Below are 15,800 nucleotides of genomic sequence, written 5' to 3' on the forward strand. Positions count from 1 at the left end.
AATCCGCAAATCAATCCTATTTACTAATAACGCCTTTTGCAATAATGTATAATATAATAAAAGTATTATATATGTTTAATAATTTCGTCATAAAATTATTTTAATGCACATGTATACATGCATACTTAGAGCTTGTCTATGGTCGTATTGTAATAATAAAGGTTATATTCGATTTAAGGGGCATAGTGATTAGTTCAGTCTAAATATCTAACCTTAACCTAACAAGAAAGTCAAAACCAAAGTGGCCACTCACGCGTACCTCAGACGAATTTTCTATATTTCTTACATTATTCCACTGTAAATGTATTTCTTGAATATGTGTGTCAGTTCTGATTTATTGTTAGAAACAAGAAACTATTTTTTAATTTAGCAGGATCTTTATGAAAAATACGTATATCATTGTTTCGGAGAAAGAAGTGTTTAGTAATAATTATTGACAAAGTGTACATTTTTATTTGTATATAAGTGCAATGAATCGCGAAGGTAAATAAAATGGCATAAATTTCTCTAAACACGATTAACTGAAAAAGTTATTACTAAAAAATAAAAGATAAATTTAAATTATAGTTAATATTACTAAAATTAAACTTTTTTAATATGCATATGATAAGGAATATTGCTTGTGTTTTTGAACCTTTATATTCCTAATGTAGTGGTTACTTATTCCAGAAGAAAGAAGCGAGTCGGAAGATGAACGAGAGAAATCTAGAAGTCCATCGGTGGATTCTCAAAGGTCTATTAGAAGTAGATCTAAATCAAATTCTGCCAGCCGTTCTCCAAGGTTTTACATTCATATATATCTAAATAATTTTAAAATATTACTTGTAGTACATAACAATATTTAAGATTTTCTTTCAGATCTAATCAATCATCACCTGCTCAACCAAGATCACCAGCTTCTGTGATTTCTAATGCTAACTCTAGGAAATCATATTCTAGATCACCTTCGCGATCACCTTCGCGTTCACCTTCCAGGAACCGATCAATCTCACCGTCTTCTGTTAAAAATCAAAGATCATCTAGATCTAGTTCAAAGTCTGTTGGAAGGAAAAGTAATTCTAGATCACCTTCTAAATCGCCATCGCCAGAAATAGATGGAAAAGTTACTCAAAGCGAATCACAATCACCACGTTCGATACATTCAGCAAAATCCCGGTCAAGATCAAGGAGTTCTTCTTTGGCAGAATCTAGAAGAAGTCTTGACTTAGCATCACGAGAAAATTCACGATCTAGATCCAGATCCAGATCGACGTCGACTAAACGAAGTAACCCACCGTCTAAGTGTTCTTCCCCAAAAGTGAATTCTCGTTCCTGTTCTAGATCTCCTACACCGTATAAAGCGAATTCTCGATCACCATCCCGTTCCCCTTCTAGATCTCCGAAAGCGGTTGTTAGATCCCGATCCCGATCAAATTCGCTAAAATCTCGGTCCCTTTCCAATAGTCCGAGTCGAAAATCACGTAGTAGATCTAAATCTCGTGAGAAAAAAGCATCGCTTTCCCCATCTTTGGAAGGAAAACACTCACCATCGCCTATTAGAAATTCTCGATCACGTTTTAGATCAAAATCTCAATCGATAGAAAGATCAAGAAAAGATTCTCCTAATTCGCACAATAGTACACGTTCAAAATCTCTTACGAGGTCTCCAGATGGCAAACGTAAATCTCGATCTCGATCTCGATCACGATCTAAATCAGACTCTGGATCAAGGAAACAGTCACCTACAGTATCTCCAAAAGGATCGTTATCTAGATCACCCTCAGCGGAACCTAAGGTGTCGCGTTCGAAGTCAAGGACACCATCAGGTTCGAGACACGCATCAAAGTCTAGATCACGTTCGCGATCTGGGTCAAGAAAATCAATGTCAAGGTCAAAATCAAGATCGAAGTCCAGATCAATATCTGGATCACGCAAAGGATCACAGTCTCCAGCTTCAAGGAGAAGTTCTCGGTCAAGGTCTAGCTCTAGGTCATCTCGCTCCAGCTCAAAAGCATCTGTTTCTAGGTCGCGTTCCGGATCGCGTTCAAAATCGAGATCTCGATCAAAGTCAAAATCTCCCTCAAGATCCGCTTCAGGTTCACCATCAAGATCACGTTCAAGATCACGTTCAAGATCACGTTCGAGATCGCGTTCACCATCACGCTCGCGATCAAGGTCAGTGTCAGCTGTCAGATCTAGACATTCATCTCGGTCTAAATCAAGATCAAGATCTCGTTCAGCATCAAAGTCTAGGAGATCAAGAAGTCGAAGTGAAGATTCAGGAGGTGCCGTTAGAAAGAGAAATAGAGTTTTATCCGATTCTGAGGAAGAAGAGGATGGCGTTAAAGCAACAAAAAAGTCAAAACATGAAATAGTAGATTCGGAAAATGAAGGAGACGATGAACTAACGAAGATGAAAAAAGAGGGTCATGAACAAGAGGAGGAAGGTGATGAAGAAGCAGGGAACAAACAATTTGTAGATAGTACAGCTAATGAGCAACAAGAAAATGAAGATTCTGACGATGGAATGATTGCGGATGGAGGATTGTAAGTAAATTAGATTTTATGTGTTTTAAAAGTTATATGTCTAATAAAAATTTAATGTATATAATATTTAACGTATGCTTATCAGGAGTGGCAGATATTTGTAAGTAACAATATGTAATAATAGACTAAGAATTACAATGGAGCAACAGTTCATAGAAAAAGCTTCATTAAAGAATTTTGTAATTCATTCTAATTAAAATTAACGACAAATGTACTAATTTTCAGAGATGATTCATTATCGGATTTTGATCGTATGATGGCTCGTAAGAAAGAAGAACAATCACGAAGACGCAAAAGAAAGGATATTGATATAATTAACGATAATGACGATATCATAGCTCAATTGTTATCTGATATGAAATCTGCATCAGAGGAAGATAGAAAATTAAATCAACAAAACAAACCAGCTACTAATAAAATTGCAATGTTACCTAAAGTATTATCACAACTTAAAAAACACGATCTTCAATTGGCTTTTTTGGAGCATAATGTATTATCAGTTTTAACGGATTGGTTGGCTCCGATGCCTGATCGGTCCTTACCATCTTTAAAAATTCGGGATAGTCTTTTAAAGCTTTTGTGGGAAGTAAGTTCATGCTTTAATCATTTATATATTTATATATTTATATATAAGTATAAAATATATACAAATATAATAAAATGATCTAATATATATATTTCAGTTTCCACGAATTGACCAAGCTTCTTTAAAGCAATCTGGTATTGGTAAAGCTGTAATGTATCTGTATAAACATCCTAAAGAAACAAAAGAAAATAAAGAGCGAGCAGGGAAATTAATTAACGAATGGGCAAGACCTATATTTAATTTATCTGCAGATTTTAAAGCCCTATCAAAAGAAGAAAGAATGCAGAGAGATTTAGAACAGACACCACAAAAGCGAAGAAAAAGTGATGATGGTGGTTCATCTCAGAAATCGCAAGATATTAATAAAGCTTTAAAAGGAGATGCTAAGTATGAATTTTTCAAACTTCTATTATCAGAATAATTAATTTTGTCTGGATAATGTAATTAATTCTTTTGTTTAGACCATTGAGGCCAGGAGATCCTGGCTGGGTTGGGAGAGCTAGAGTTCCTAGACCTTCCAATAAAGACTATGTTATAAGACCAGATTGGAAATCTGACATTGATATTACTAGGGTAAATATTACTATCTTATATTTTGTTCTTAATAAGTTAATGTTTCAAAATATATTAATGATATAATATTATAGAGCACGAAGAAACAAATGAATAGATTTGAAAGGCATATGAAAAACTACATGGATAGTAAAAGGATAAAAGCAACTAGAAGAGCTGTGGATATATCTATTGAAGGCCGTAAAATGTCTTTGTAACGTTAATAATTTTTAGTTACTATAAAAAACTGTTATACAAGACTTCTATAATTATAAGTATCAATTCAGACATGAAATTGTATTAACGTAAGGTTATAATCAGATTTGTGCTTAATAAAAATATTCGATACAAATTTCTGTATACATCCACTTTCATTTTCATTAAAACGCACCGCTTCCATCATTTTACGCACGTTCTGAAATGCCGATTTGTTGGTTTTACGATAGTCTTAGTTGATAATGTGTTCTATTCGTCGGTGGTACTACCATGTTTTACTCACGTATTGCGCAAACGTAAGTTTTCACTTTGCTGTCAAAGTTGAGTTTAGCGTGTATTTATGTACTTAAAAGCGCGTTTGTATAAATATTTTTATTTAACTCCAAGTTTTATATTTAAGTTGTAAAATGATACTTTGAACTATGTTGAACCTATCGAACAAACTAACAAATTTAAAAATAAATATAACGCACCTGCTTGAATGAAATGTTTATTGGAAGTTGAAACAAAGGTTAGGATGAGGAGTATTATTAATATTTTAAAAATCTTCGTCGCTTTTTTTTACGACTATGCACGAGGATTATCGTACACTATCATTACGATTTTGATTTTGGGATATTGCTTACACCCAGCAAGATTTGCATCACATTACACTTTTATAAAAACAGAGGATATTTACGATGAAATGGAAAGATCTTATCCAGCAAGAGATAATTCGTGCACGATCATGATTAATCCGCGAAGATCTTCTCAATTGTTTTATCCCGAGGAACATCCTCGAGAAGATCCCGTGGCAATGGCCCGGCGTCTGGGTATATTACCTGGAGGACAGTGGAAACCTCTAAATTGTCACCCTCTTTTCAACGTGGCCATTATATTACCATATAGAAATCGTCAAACACAGCTCACTATTTTTATGAATTATATTCATCCCTTCTTGCAAGCTCAAAATCTTGATTATAGAATATTTGTGATAGAACAAAGTCCAATACGTGAGTTTAATCGTGCTAAACTTTTCAATGTTGGATATGCAGAGGCGACCAAGGTGAATGATTTTCACTGCTTCATCTTTCAAGACATAGATTTAATACCTCAGAATCCGGACAACATTTATGCCTGCACTAAAATGCCCAGACACATGAGTTCAAGTGTAAATACTTTCCGTTACAACTTACCATACAGTGGTTTGTTTGGTGGTGCAATTGCATTAACTCGAAAACAGTTTGAAAGAGTTAATGGATTCTCTAATGTTTTCTATGGATGGGGTGGAGAAGATGATGATTTTTACAGTCGTTTACAATCAAAAGGTCTTCAAGTATGTTAAATATTTATTATCAACTAAGATTATTACCAATGGTGACATTATGAAATATTGTTAAATTACTTTTTATACTTGAATTAAATTTCAGGTTACACGTTTTGGACCTGATATTGCTCAATATTACATGTTAATACACAAAAAAGAATCTCCAAGCAATGCTAGATTTGAAAATCTTGAGAACAGTGCTAAAAGGTATGATACCGATGGAATTAGTAATTTAGAATATAGAGTTCTTAATCACCAATTAAGACCACTATATTCTTGGATTTTAGCAGATGTTTAGTTTCCTTTACCTTCTGTTTAAAAGTGTTTACTGCAATTTAATTTACTTCCCTCAAAGAATTGAAAATAATTCTTATGATAATTTAGTTAGCAACAATTTATAGAACTGTTGTACTCTGATATATACTCCTAATATTTATAATAACTGTAGCCATCAAATTATCTTGTATACCATTTTTATGTTATCATATAGTTTATTTGCACAATTCTGTGAAAATCTAAGAATATAAATCTTTTGATATTCTGCTGTGTCAAACCAAAGATATAATAATATGTTTAGGGAAGAATAAATTGTAATTCTGCGCAATTGGAGAAACAAACTATTAATCAACATAGGATGAAAATGTTGTTTAATTGATATTAAAATTCCTTTCAAATGTAAAACTTTTATTAATAATTTGTTTTCTAAATATTATGTAATGTATTTAAAAAACAATGTAAACATATTTCCTAATTATGTTCCTGTTTAAATTAATGCGGTATGTCACAAAATCTTGATTTTTTAAGCAAGTGCAGATTTAATAGTACAAAGATACTTTTTACAAATAGATTATAGTTTGTTCCTCTATTAATGTCCTCTACATGTCAAAGTATTAGCAACTGATATTGTAATCATATAAATCTTTTTCTAACACATTAGTATTAATTTAACTGTTTAATAGTGTCTTGATATTTCTGAGTATAGTATTTATATTGACTGAAAAGAGACAAACATTATCATTAAAATAAGACTTCTAATACCCAAGTAAGTGGAAACGCAAAATATATTAAGTTCAAGACTAACTAAATATAATTGTCATAATAGACATATTTCAAATAGTTCTCAAACCACTAGTATTAGCCTTAATTGATTTTTGAGTATTGATAATGTGATAAAAAAATGTATACCGAAATGTAAAAAAATTTTTAACTCATATCTAGCGCAATGGAATAAAAAATTTTTGATCATTGAAAATATTTCATTTGTCTAAGTGTAAATACAAGTGTTCCAATAGATATTAATACATGCTTTAAGAACTCAAGAAAAGGAAACAAATATAAAATTGTAAATCTATTTAAAAAAAGTAATATATAGTTCTACTCTAAGAAAACGTTTTATTGTAAACAACAAATCGGTGAATTATATTCGTACAGTTAAAAAGATTTGGAAACATAATCCTTACAAAAATTTACTATTACGAATATTAAAATTCCAATACTACAAAATGGAAAATATAATTAAGACAAAAACAAACTTCAATTATTTAAAAATGAACAGGAGTATATAGCAATAATGCCGCGTGTACTTTTATTATCGCCTTTTAACCTATTGCTTATTACATGGGTTTAACACATGTGATTAAAAAAATAAGATTAAAGCGTACGAATGATTATAGAAATGTGTATGTATAGCGAAAATTGTGTGATCTCCAAAAATACGGAATAAATCATAATAAAAAGAAAGAATTGACATATATGTATGACTATAAATATATAATTACCTTTGTATAAATATATATATATATAAGTATATATATATATATATATATTTATAAGTATGTGAAGTTAATATAATTACATTATAAAGGAATTATGAAATTTAATGTAAATTAGTATAATATAATAAATATATATAGTATACCAGTGATGTTTTTAGTTTCACTGGATCATAAGTATGTGAATTGATCTTCATTCAAAGTAACATTATGAAATTTGAATGAAATGATATAATTTAATTCTCCTTATATAGTTCATAATGCTTCAATGCATTTTCCCTTTTAAAGTACAGCAAGTACTGTGATTGTGCACGAAGTGTTGGACAAAAATTGCTTAGTAAGTGAATTATCTTTTTACTGGTATTTGTGATACACTCTTGGATATGTCCTTCCTTAAGTATCTAATTTTTGTTAAATTAACAAGCATATATTATTGCATGTGACTGTAATGTGAACTTCAGAAGCATCATGCAAATAAGGTTCAGGAGTATTTTTATCTATCAGTTAAATTACGTTATGATTCAATGAATAAGTATGAAATAACAAAAATAATTAATTTACATTATTTCTTAAACATCTTTAAATGAAAATGTCAGAAACGGAAAAAAAGAAGAAATATAAACCGTATATATCCAAAGAATGGAACGACCAGCAAACAACCAGCACATTAAGATGATACGCATATTGTATACCTATTCGTCTATGAAAAATTGGGAGTACAAGTACTTATTTATATATAAAATCTATTTTCACTATATCCAATGTATTATGTATCAGATAGTTCTTGATAACGCGCGTACATCATTTTCTTTACGCAATCTTTGTATGTGTCACCTGGTAACGCACTATAAGATGACGATTTTGCTCCTAATCCAGCTGTAGGGACCCTTCTTTCAGCTTCAATGATACTCGTCCTACCTTGGTTCGACTTACCAAGCCCCATTCCTTCACTCCATCCCATTTTTTGTAAAAGTTTATTACCAACATTATCTGAACCAATACCGGCTCTCGTCGGTTCTTCATATGACACCGATATTTCTTCGACCCTAGTTTTTAAGTATTTTTCTTTAAGTTTATTTGGTTGTGGAGGTTCTGGTTCACCATATTTTGCTCTTCTTTCTTTGGCGCGGTCGCGATATTTATTGTTTCTTTGCTGTGGATCGTTTGGGTCTAAACCACGTACTTGATACCAATTTTCCAAATTTTGTTTATGAAGATCGGATAACTGTTGGTGTCGAAGCAATGCTTCTTTACTTGGGAATTGTCGTTTACACAATAAGCATGCTAATTTACTCCAATCTGTGTGTTGCCTTTCTTCTTGCTGTACATCCTCTATTTCTTCTTCTGTATCGCTACCACCACCATAGGCAGCAACCAAACCATTATTTCCGCTCTGATCCTCATCCTCATGATAAGAATTTGCAAGAGATTTCTTTTCCAATATAGCGTATCCTGCATCTGCAGCTCCGCTTCCGACACCTTGATTGCCATCACCACCAGCAAATTCAGAATTCCAGTTACTCTTTGCATTCTCTTTCTTTTGATTCAAGGTTTTTGCCCAACGTTCCATATCTTTTGCTATCTTTTTCGCTACTTTTACTTTATCTTGTTTGCTGTCTTTCTTCTTAGTTTCATCCTCCTTCGAAGTTTCTTGAGTCGCGGTAGTAACCGAGGATGTTGTTGCTTGATTGGTAATCGTGTTTGTTGAATCTGTACTACTTGCTGTAGCGGTAATTGTAGTTCCACTAGACGTTGTTCCTGTTGCTTGTGTCACGGTTGTAGCAGTCTGCATATATAAAATCTTTGATAGTAAAAGTTACAAAACTTTGATGTTAATAATGAAATAGAAATTTTAATTACCTTTGCCGGTTGATATGAAAAAGATTCAGCATCCCAGTATAGAAATTGTTGCGTGTGGCTATTATAATAATATTGCGAATTTGGATCATAATACAACCCCGTACTTGGATCATAGTAATAACCAGATGACTCATCATAATGATAAGTGCTAACATCTGGCACAGCTGTAAAAAGATATGAATGTTTAAAAAAATCATTTTGTAGTAAATTTATCTAGAATCATGTTATTAGATTTAAAAAAGACCTACAATATATTTTACCGTCGCTACCATGTGCAGGAACTCTTCCACTCGCTAAGGTAGTACTAGACGGTGCCGTCGGTGTTGGTCTATTTTTCATTTCTTCAGAATCCCCTAATTTTCTAGATGCTTGTAATTGTTGTATCGCAGACTGTGCTACGGCTGCAGCTGCATTCACTCGATCAGTTTGGTTTAAAGATGGCAAAGTAATTGCAGATCCTTGCATTATTTGATTTTGATAATATTGCGTATAATACTGAAGGTAATGAGCTTTCTGTGCAGGTGTCTTAGCATATAAATTGGCACTATATTCGGCCAATTGAGCAACATCATCCAAAGTATATCTTTGTGGCTGGCTGTCATTTCCTTTCCACGTGTTGGTATTATTTATTTGATGAAGTTTGCAATAAGTAATTTCCACTTTCCTACCATCTACTATCAATCCCTGTTTGGTAAGGGCTGTATGTAAATACATGGCATCCACTACATTGCCCATTTCTAGGTAGCACACACCTCTTGATGTATTTGTAAGAGAATCACGCCCTATACGAATACTTCGTATCGGCATCGATGAAAGATTTTTCATCGCCTGCAAGACCGAATCTTCGGTCGTTAGTACATCCAATCCACGAAGGAGAACTGTATTCGTAGGATGAGGACTAATTTCATCGCTACCCTCTCCGCCTTCTTCGCTCTCTGCTCGAGACGCAGAACATTTAAAACATGTTTCTCTTCTCTTGAAATTATGTGCACCACACTGCGATCGAAAAGATAACATTGCAATACTTGAATTACATTAGGCAAATAATAAAATCTTATAAATAGGTTTACCTTAACACAGTGCCAATCTTGTGTATTTTTTGCTGGTGGTTTATCTACATGGCAATCTTTCGGTATACTGTACTGCATTAAGGCGCGATATTGGTCCTGCAGCATCAGTACTCCCTGAAACAGAGAATTTCAGTGTTATCCCGTCCAACATCCTCCCAAAGCAGCTGCATAACCCGTAAACTTTCTTCTTGGTTGACGAAATTATAGATTTTTTTCTACTTCATAGCTTTCCGTCTCGAACGAACAGTAAAGAAAATGTCATGGTCTTATAACGTGGGCCATTCCACACGACTTGCGGACCGATTATACGTATATTTGTACATGCGCGGAAACTTCTTTTGCCGATCAAAAGAATCGAATTTGTGGAAACAAGCAAACATACAATGATTTGCTTGCATACAAATTTATATGTGAATAGGAAAAATATCGTGCATAAAAATTGTCATTCTTTTAAAATGCTTGATCATTAAATAATTGCATTGAGAGTATAAAGTTAAAATAGTAAAAGCAGACTTAAATAATACAATGAAAAGAAAAGAAAAATCTATTTTGTAATATTATGAATGTAGCAAAATGTGATTTGTATATAAATAAACTGCCATGCCAAATATAAATATATGCATTGTATGTAGAAGATAAGACGATTGGAATGACCCTCCTCCGATCTTCATTGTTAGTCCACAAACTTTTATGATAGATAGAGGATAGGTAAAAAGCACGCGCCGCGGCCTTTCGATATATAATGTAACTTTATAATCCAATAGACGGAATTGCGAGCGAGTTATAAGAAAAGTCTGCAAAGTATGTGGGGACTCCTAGATAAATAATTAGATATGGTAGATTCAAGTAGCCTTTGATAGGTGCACAGCCATGGCCATGGGGAAGGCCAAGGGGCTGCGTTACCGTGCCTTGCCGCCACGGGGCGTCGGTGGCACGCGTACAACGCATCGGTTGGGTATCTGGACTGAACTTCTTTCTACCTGTTTCATCTCCATCCACCGTGCGGCCTCCTGAGTCGCGTTAAACTCGACGAATGCAAAACCTCGCGAAGCACCTATACAGAGCAAATACACACATATCCAAAGTTAATCCACGTTTTGCCTGGGAGTCTCTACTCTGAGAGGGCAGGCAATCACAGCACCAACCATTGACAGATTGACTTTCGAACGAAGTATTTTCTTCGCTTCGTCGCTTGCTTTCATTTCCATTTGCCTAAAGCTCAGCAGAATGAATTCTACACGGGTGACAGACGATCTTTCTTTAGTATCTTTACGCGATAAGTTTAATTTAATGCCAGACCTACCCAAGTCTCCTATCCTCCTTTCATTTTTTTATGTTCACTACCGTGAATAGATCAAAGGAGCAATAGTAGAAATTGTATAGAAAATACTTCCCCTTTCAAAAATTTCTATTTTATACAATCATTATTAATATGAACAATATTGGAAAAAATAAAACTGATATTTTTTATAGATACTAACAACAGAGCCTTATTGTATCAAAAAGAATCACATATTCTATTGTATGCACTGCATGCAATAGAATATAATAATTTCGTTATTTCAAAACTAGAATAGTTATATAGAATTGGTTGGTAGATTCATATTCCAATTATTTTATATAATATATAGTATAAGATTAAAGATTTTTAGAAATATTTCACATCACCCTTGTAAGATGAATAATGATGTTCTGATTTCCCTCAAAATATTCTTCCTATGTAATAAATTCTGTCCTTGTTATAAACTTACCTGATTCCAAGATTAGTAAATTAATTAATGATTGGTATTCAATTGAACAATTTTGGGGTATGCATGATTGGTACCGACATAATACTAATATAGATGATTGTACAATATTATAAAAAATTGTTTGAAATTTTTTTGCTTATTTGTACAGCGTGACCTTCTCGTTAGTTGACTCAAAGGCAACGATATTAATTATACCGCGGATTACTTTACGTATACATATACACACACACACACACACACATAATTGCATCTACACTAATGCAAGATCGATGTCGGTATTACATGATCGATCACGTATACCGACACGTTACCGTTACACCGGCATTTTCTTTGAGCCAACTAGGGAGAGAATCACCCTGTAAGATCAAATATTTTGTATATTAGAGATTCCAAACCATTTTTTAAAATGATCATTAAAAATGCAACAATAACTTATGCTACACAAATCTAATGCAACTTGCTGAGATAAAAAGCAATTCACTAATTTGCACATTAGGTTTAGGGGAAGTTAACTTACAAAAATAATGATAGTTACCTGTATCCTTTTTACGAATCAGCCTGATGTCCTTGGGCATGAGACCACAGTTAAGGATGTCTTGCCGCACCTGTGATACACACATCATAATAATAACAGTGATGTATGCTTGCAAATGCTGGCTCACGAGTGGCCAATTATGTTGGGCCGCTAAGTTGAGAACCTACGTCATTTTCTGTAATATGCTGAGCAAGCCCACGAATCATTATGGTGTTGTTTGGAGATTGAGATTTGTAGTGGATGCCTTCCATGGACGAACCATAGGTACGTCCATGGTCGTGCTCAAAATCCATACTTTCTCGGCTATGATCGTCATCACGATCCCGATCTCTCTCCTCCCGTTTCCCCCTACGATCTCGATCTCTTTCCCTATCCCTGTCTCTCCTGGAGCGATCTCTATCTCTATCGCGATCGCGATCCCGATCTCTGTCTCTTTCTACAGAATCTCTGTCTCTCTGCCTTCCATAACGATCCTCCCTGTCTCTGTAGCTACGATCTCTGTCATCTCTGCTACGGTCTCTTCTATCTCTTGAACGATCTCTTTCACGATCTCTATCTCGGCCCCGGTGGTTTCTATATTCTGGACTACGATGGTCTCTATCACGATGATCATTGTCACGGTGTTCTACGTAATCTGGTGACCTACTGCTTCCATAATCATTACGATAATCATAATCTGAATTATGTCCCCTTCTTTCAGGTCCGTAACCCGGCTCCCATGGGTCAATATTATTACTGTACATGTTGTCCATGCATTTAAATAATTTCTGGAACAATAAAATTTTCTATTATTGTATCAGTAATTATTTACTAAATAAGAAATATAAAATATGACAAATTTAATTAATGCATTACTTTGTAATTTAGAACGTTAATTGCCATCCATTAATGTAAAAATGGCAGCTAATAAGCATTTAAAATTAAATTAAAGCAGCGAACAGAGCATATTATTAAATTAAAATCTATTGCTTTATATATGAATTAAAGTATATAAAACAAACTATCATATATTAAATGGATACAAATTAATTTTACTCAAGAAGTAGTAATGTTAACTATATGGAATGCATCTGACATATAGATTTTATACATAGGAATATGAATTTCAATATTTTTTTAATAATGTGGCCCGATTTGAAAAGTATATTTATTTCTAAAAAAAAAAAAAAAAAGAAATAGTATATTTTGCACGATCATTTTAAATTGTAGTGACAGATTTCATCTGAAATTTTGTACGCATTTTTATCAGAAAACGTAATGGAAAAAAAAAGGCACGTATTTTATTATTATTACAAGCGTAAATAGGATCAAATAGCAATATCCTATTAGGAAGCAAGATAAGAAACAATATAAACCAAAAATATCGAAATGTGAATTCCGATCCGCAAAAGTGAACGAAACATCGTGGTGTTGATTAATAATCATCATTCAATGTTATAGAAGAACTATTGGAATAAAACAAAATTTTGAATCGAATGAGTTTTATAGAGGTGTGAATTTATAAAAGCTTCGTTTTCTTACTTACTTTACTCGTTATTTATGGAAATAGTTGGAGATTAACGTAATGTGCACAATGGCTTGGTTGCGCCTCCTGATTCACATACAATATGGCGTGGTGTGTGGAAGACGGACTCATTACGTGGTGCAAGAAATATGTCCTATCAGGAAATATTTTGTAGATGGCGCTCCAGCTCGTTCTATGCCGTTACATATTTTCTTCGTAAGAGAAAAATTTTGTTTTAAAGTTCTATCAGTATTCTACTAGCATAATTTTAACATATATATATCAAGCGAAATAACTTTGATATTGTAAATAAACTTTTTACATATTTCATATATATTATTAGGATCATAGTCATATATTCTATTTTGAGCATGCCAATTGATAGGTTGTAGCAGTTTCCATGAAAGTGTCGCGTAATGAAAATAATGCAAACGTCTTTTACAGATATAAATAATATTTAAATAAATAATATAATATTTTAGAAAATTTATGAAATTCTAGACCGTTACATATTTGGAAAGATAATTTTATTATATATACGTACATATAAATGCGAATATAAATTTAAATTTTTCAGTAGGAAAGTTTTTACTGAGAAGAACGCAAGATGGCGTCATTGCGCTGCGTTAGTTTCCCGCGTTAGGATGTTGAAATTGAAACAACTAGAGCGTATGATAAGTGTCGTGTGTGATTCAACCTAAATTTTGGATTAATTTTCAAGTGTGTTTATTCCGTTTTGCTATAAACATGTTTTTGATAAAAAATTTATTGAAAAAGTAGTATTTTTTATCTTTATGTCCACTTTTCTTTTCCTTATTGTAAAGTTTGGTCATTTATTCCATTAGCTGCTGTAACACGATCTTTCACATAAATTAGCTTTTATTATATATATGTATATATATATATATATATATGTATCGAAGAGTATCTAGTTTTTGTAAAAGGCTTATTTCATTTAATTTAATGAGATTAAAAAACTGAATGTTTTCGGACAAAGTACGTTGTCAATAATGTGTCTTTGTGTTCAACTACAATTATCCTACAAAATTTTTGACAATTATTCTCGTCGGACAGATAAGAATAAGAGAGTGTATCTAAGATATTCTTTTAATTTGAAAATAAATTTTAATCATAATAGTGTATGATTATTATGCAATATGTGGTGTAAATAACTTTGTAAAGTATAACCTCAAACTACGTATTATAAAATTTTAATGATCAATGTACCAGTGTATTATATTAAAGTCTGTCAGTGTTAGATAGCATCAAACAAGGAGCAAGAAAGTGTTCAAATTATCGATCTGTCTGCACATTATTCAATGAAGATAACAATTTCATCTTGAAGAAAATGCATAACGAGGTTTTATCCGGTAAGCTCGCATAGAAAATTTTTATATAAATACAATATATATTTATTTCATCTATTATTAAATAATCGGAATTTAAATACAATATTTTTCTTCATACAATAAACGAAATTATTTTTTTTGTCACTCGAATGTGTAACGAACTTTGAACGATTATTTATTGATGATGTTATTCTTAGTCATTTGAAACCCAAAAATTGATTCGTTAGAATAAACCAATTAATTCTTACGATGATAATTAATTTCAATTTCTTTCTCTTATTGATTGCGCAAAATTTATATACTTACATACGTTAGATAGGTTATCTCAAATAAATTTTTACATTTATAATGTACATATGCGGAATTCGTTTTTCAATCTCTTGAAATTTTTTGTGACGGATGGTTTGTCTATAAAATGGTAGGATTCTTCGCAATGCGCAACTATCTGCGAAAAGGGTTAAGCTTAGGCAATCGGGGTCGGTTTCCGCCCACGTCGCAACTTACCTATCCAGATCGCGCGATTTCGTTGAAATTCGGCTTTACTCGGTCCTGTAGGTGGTTGTCAGTGGTCGCTGTTGTTGCATGGGATGTCTGATTGCATGCATCAGTGTCGGATAAAGGATACCTCGACCCTTTTACCTTTCTATAAATCTAGCAAAGTGGTACAGCTACCTTCAGATATTTCCTTTGATATATTGCAAAATTCTATTCATTTCTTTTTCTGATAAAAATTAGTTCTAAAGTCTGACGAACATATTTGTACTATTGTTCAC

The 15,800-nt window shown here is 32.9% G+C and overlaps 3 protein-coding genes across 4 annotated transcripts; 2 read left to right on the top strand and 1 right to left on the bottom strand.

Moving 5' to 3' along the window:
- The first annotated feature begins 1 nt into the window (after window position 1).
- On the top strand, window positions 2-4,016 carry LOC122567443 (IWS1-like protein). 2 transcript variants are annotated; one of them, XM_043725956.1, is made up of 8 exons: window positions 2-483; window positions 670-781; window positions 859-2,526; window positions 2,612-2,626; window positions 2,752-3,112; window positions 3,210-3,499; window positions 3,574-3,685; window positions 3,760-4,016. In XM_043725956.1, exons 1-8 carry the CDS (start codon window positions 471-473, stop codon window positions 3,880-3,882), a joined length of 2,694 nt encoding a protein of 897 aa, XP_043581891.1. In that variant the 5' UTR covers window positions 2-470; the 3' UTR covers window positions 3,883-4,016. The 2 variants fall into 2 exon arrangements, with proteins under 2 accessions (XP_043581891.1, XP_043581900.1); XM_043725965.1 differs by lacking the exon at window positions 2,612-2,626.
- A 133-nt stretch (window positions 4,017-4,149) lies between these two features.
- Window positions 4,150-6,939, top strand: LOC122567485 (beta-1,4-N-acetylgalactosaminyltransferase bre-4-like). The gene is made up of 2 exons (XM_043726055.1): window positions 4,150-5,195; window positions 5,290-6,939. Exons 1-2 carry the CDS (start codon window positions 4,362-4,364, stop codon window positions 5,482-5,484), a joined length of 1,029 nt encoding a protein of 342 aa, XP_043581990.1. The 5' UTR covers window positions 4,150-4,361; the 3' UTR covers window positions 5,485-6,939.
- LOC122567438 (RNA-binding protein 5-like) lies at window positions 6,639-13,846 on the bottom strand. Its single transcript, XM_043725943.1, has 8 exons — window positions 13,700-13,846; window positions 12,342-12,941; window positions 12,175-12,244; window positions 10,869-10,942; window positions 9,889-10,002; window positions 9,067-9,814; window positions 8,819-8,982; window positions 6,639-8,744 (listed from the first exon to the last, which is right to left on the bottom strand). Exons 2-8 carry the CDS (start codon window positions 12,924-12,926, stop codon window positions 7,725-7,727), a joined length of 2,775 nt encoding a protein of 924 aa, XP_043581878.1. The 5' UTR covers window positions 12,927-12,941; window positions 13,700-13,846; the 3' UTR covers window positions 6,639-7,724.
- Window positions 13,847-15,800: the final 1,954 nt, after the last annotated feature.

This window comes from Bombus pyrosoma, linkage group LG1 (genome assembly GCF_014825855.1).
Source record: "Bombus pyrosoma isolate SC7728 linkage group LG1, ASM1482585v1, whole genome shotgun sequence".
Classification (NCBI taxonomy): domain Eukaryota; kingdom Metazoa; phylum Arthropoda; class Insecta; order Hymenoptera; family Apidae; genus Bombus; species Bombus pyrosoma.

Excerpts from the sequence above, each read along its gene's own strand:
- LOC122567443 (XM_043725956.1), top strand. Across the intron at positions 3,500-3,573 it reads GCTTTAAAAGGAGATGCTAA|ACCATTGAGGCCAGGAGATC; the intron begins GTATGAATTTTT and ends TCTTTTGTTTAG. Across the intron at positions 3,686-3,759 it reads CTGACATTGATATTACTAGG|AGCACGAAGAAACAAATGAA; the intron begins GTAAATATTACT and ends ATAATATTATAG.
- LOC122567485 (XM_043726055.1), top strand. The coding sequence starts at position 4,362 with ATGAAATGTTTATTGGAAGTTGAAACAAAGGTTAGGATGAGGAGTATT. Across the intron at positions 5,196-5,289 it reads TACAATCAAAAGGTCTTCAA|GTTACACGTTTTGGACCTGA; the intron begins GTATGTTAAATA and ends ATTAAATTTCAG.
- LOC122567438 (XM_043725943.1), bottom strand. The coding sequence starts at position 12,926 with ATGGACAACATGTACAGTAATAATATTGACCCATGGGAGCCGGGTTAC. Across the intron at positions 12,245-12,341 it reads AGCATATTACAGAAAATGAC|GTGCGGCAAGACATCCTTAA; the intron begins GTAGGTTCTCAA and ends TGTGTATCACAG. Across the intron at positions 8,983-9,066 it reads TAGCGACGGTAAAATATATT|CTGTGCCAGATGTTAGCACT; the intron begins GTAGGTCTTTTT and ends ATCTTTTTACAG.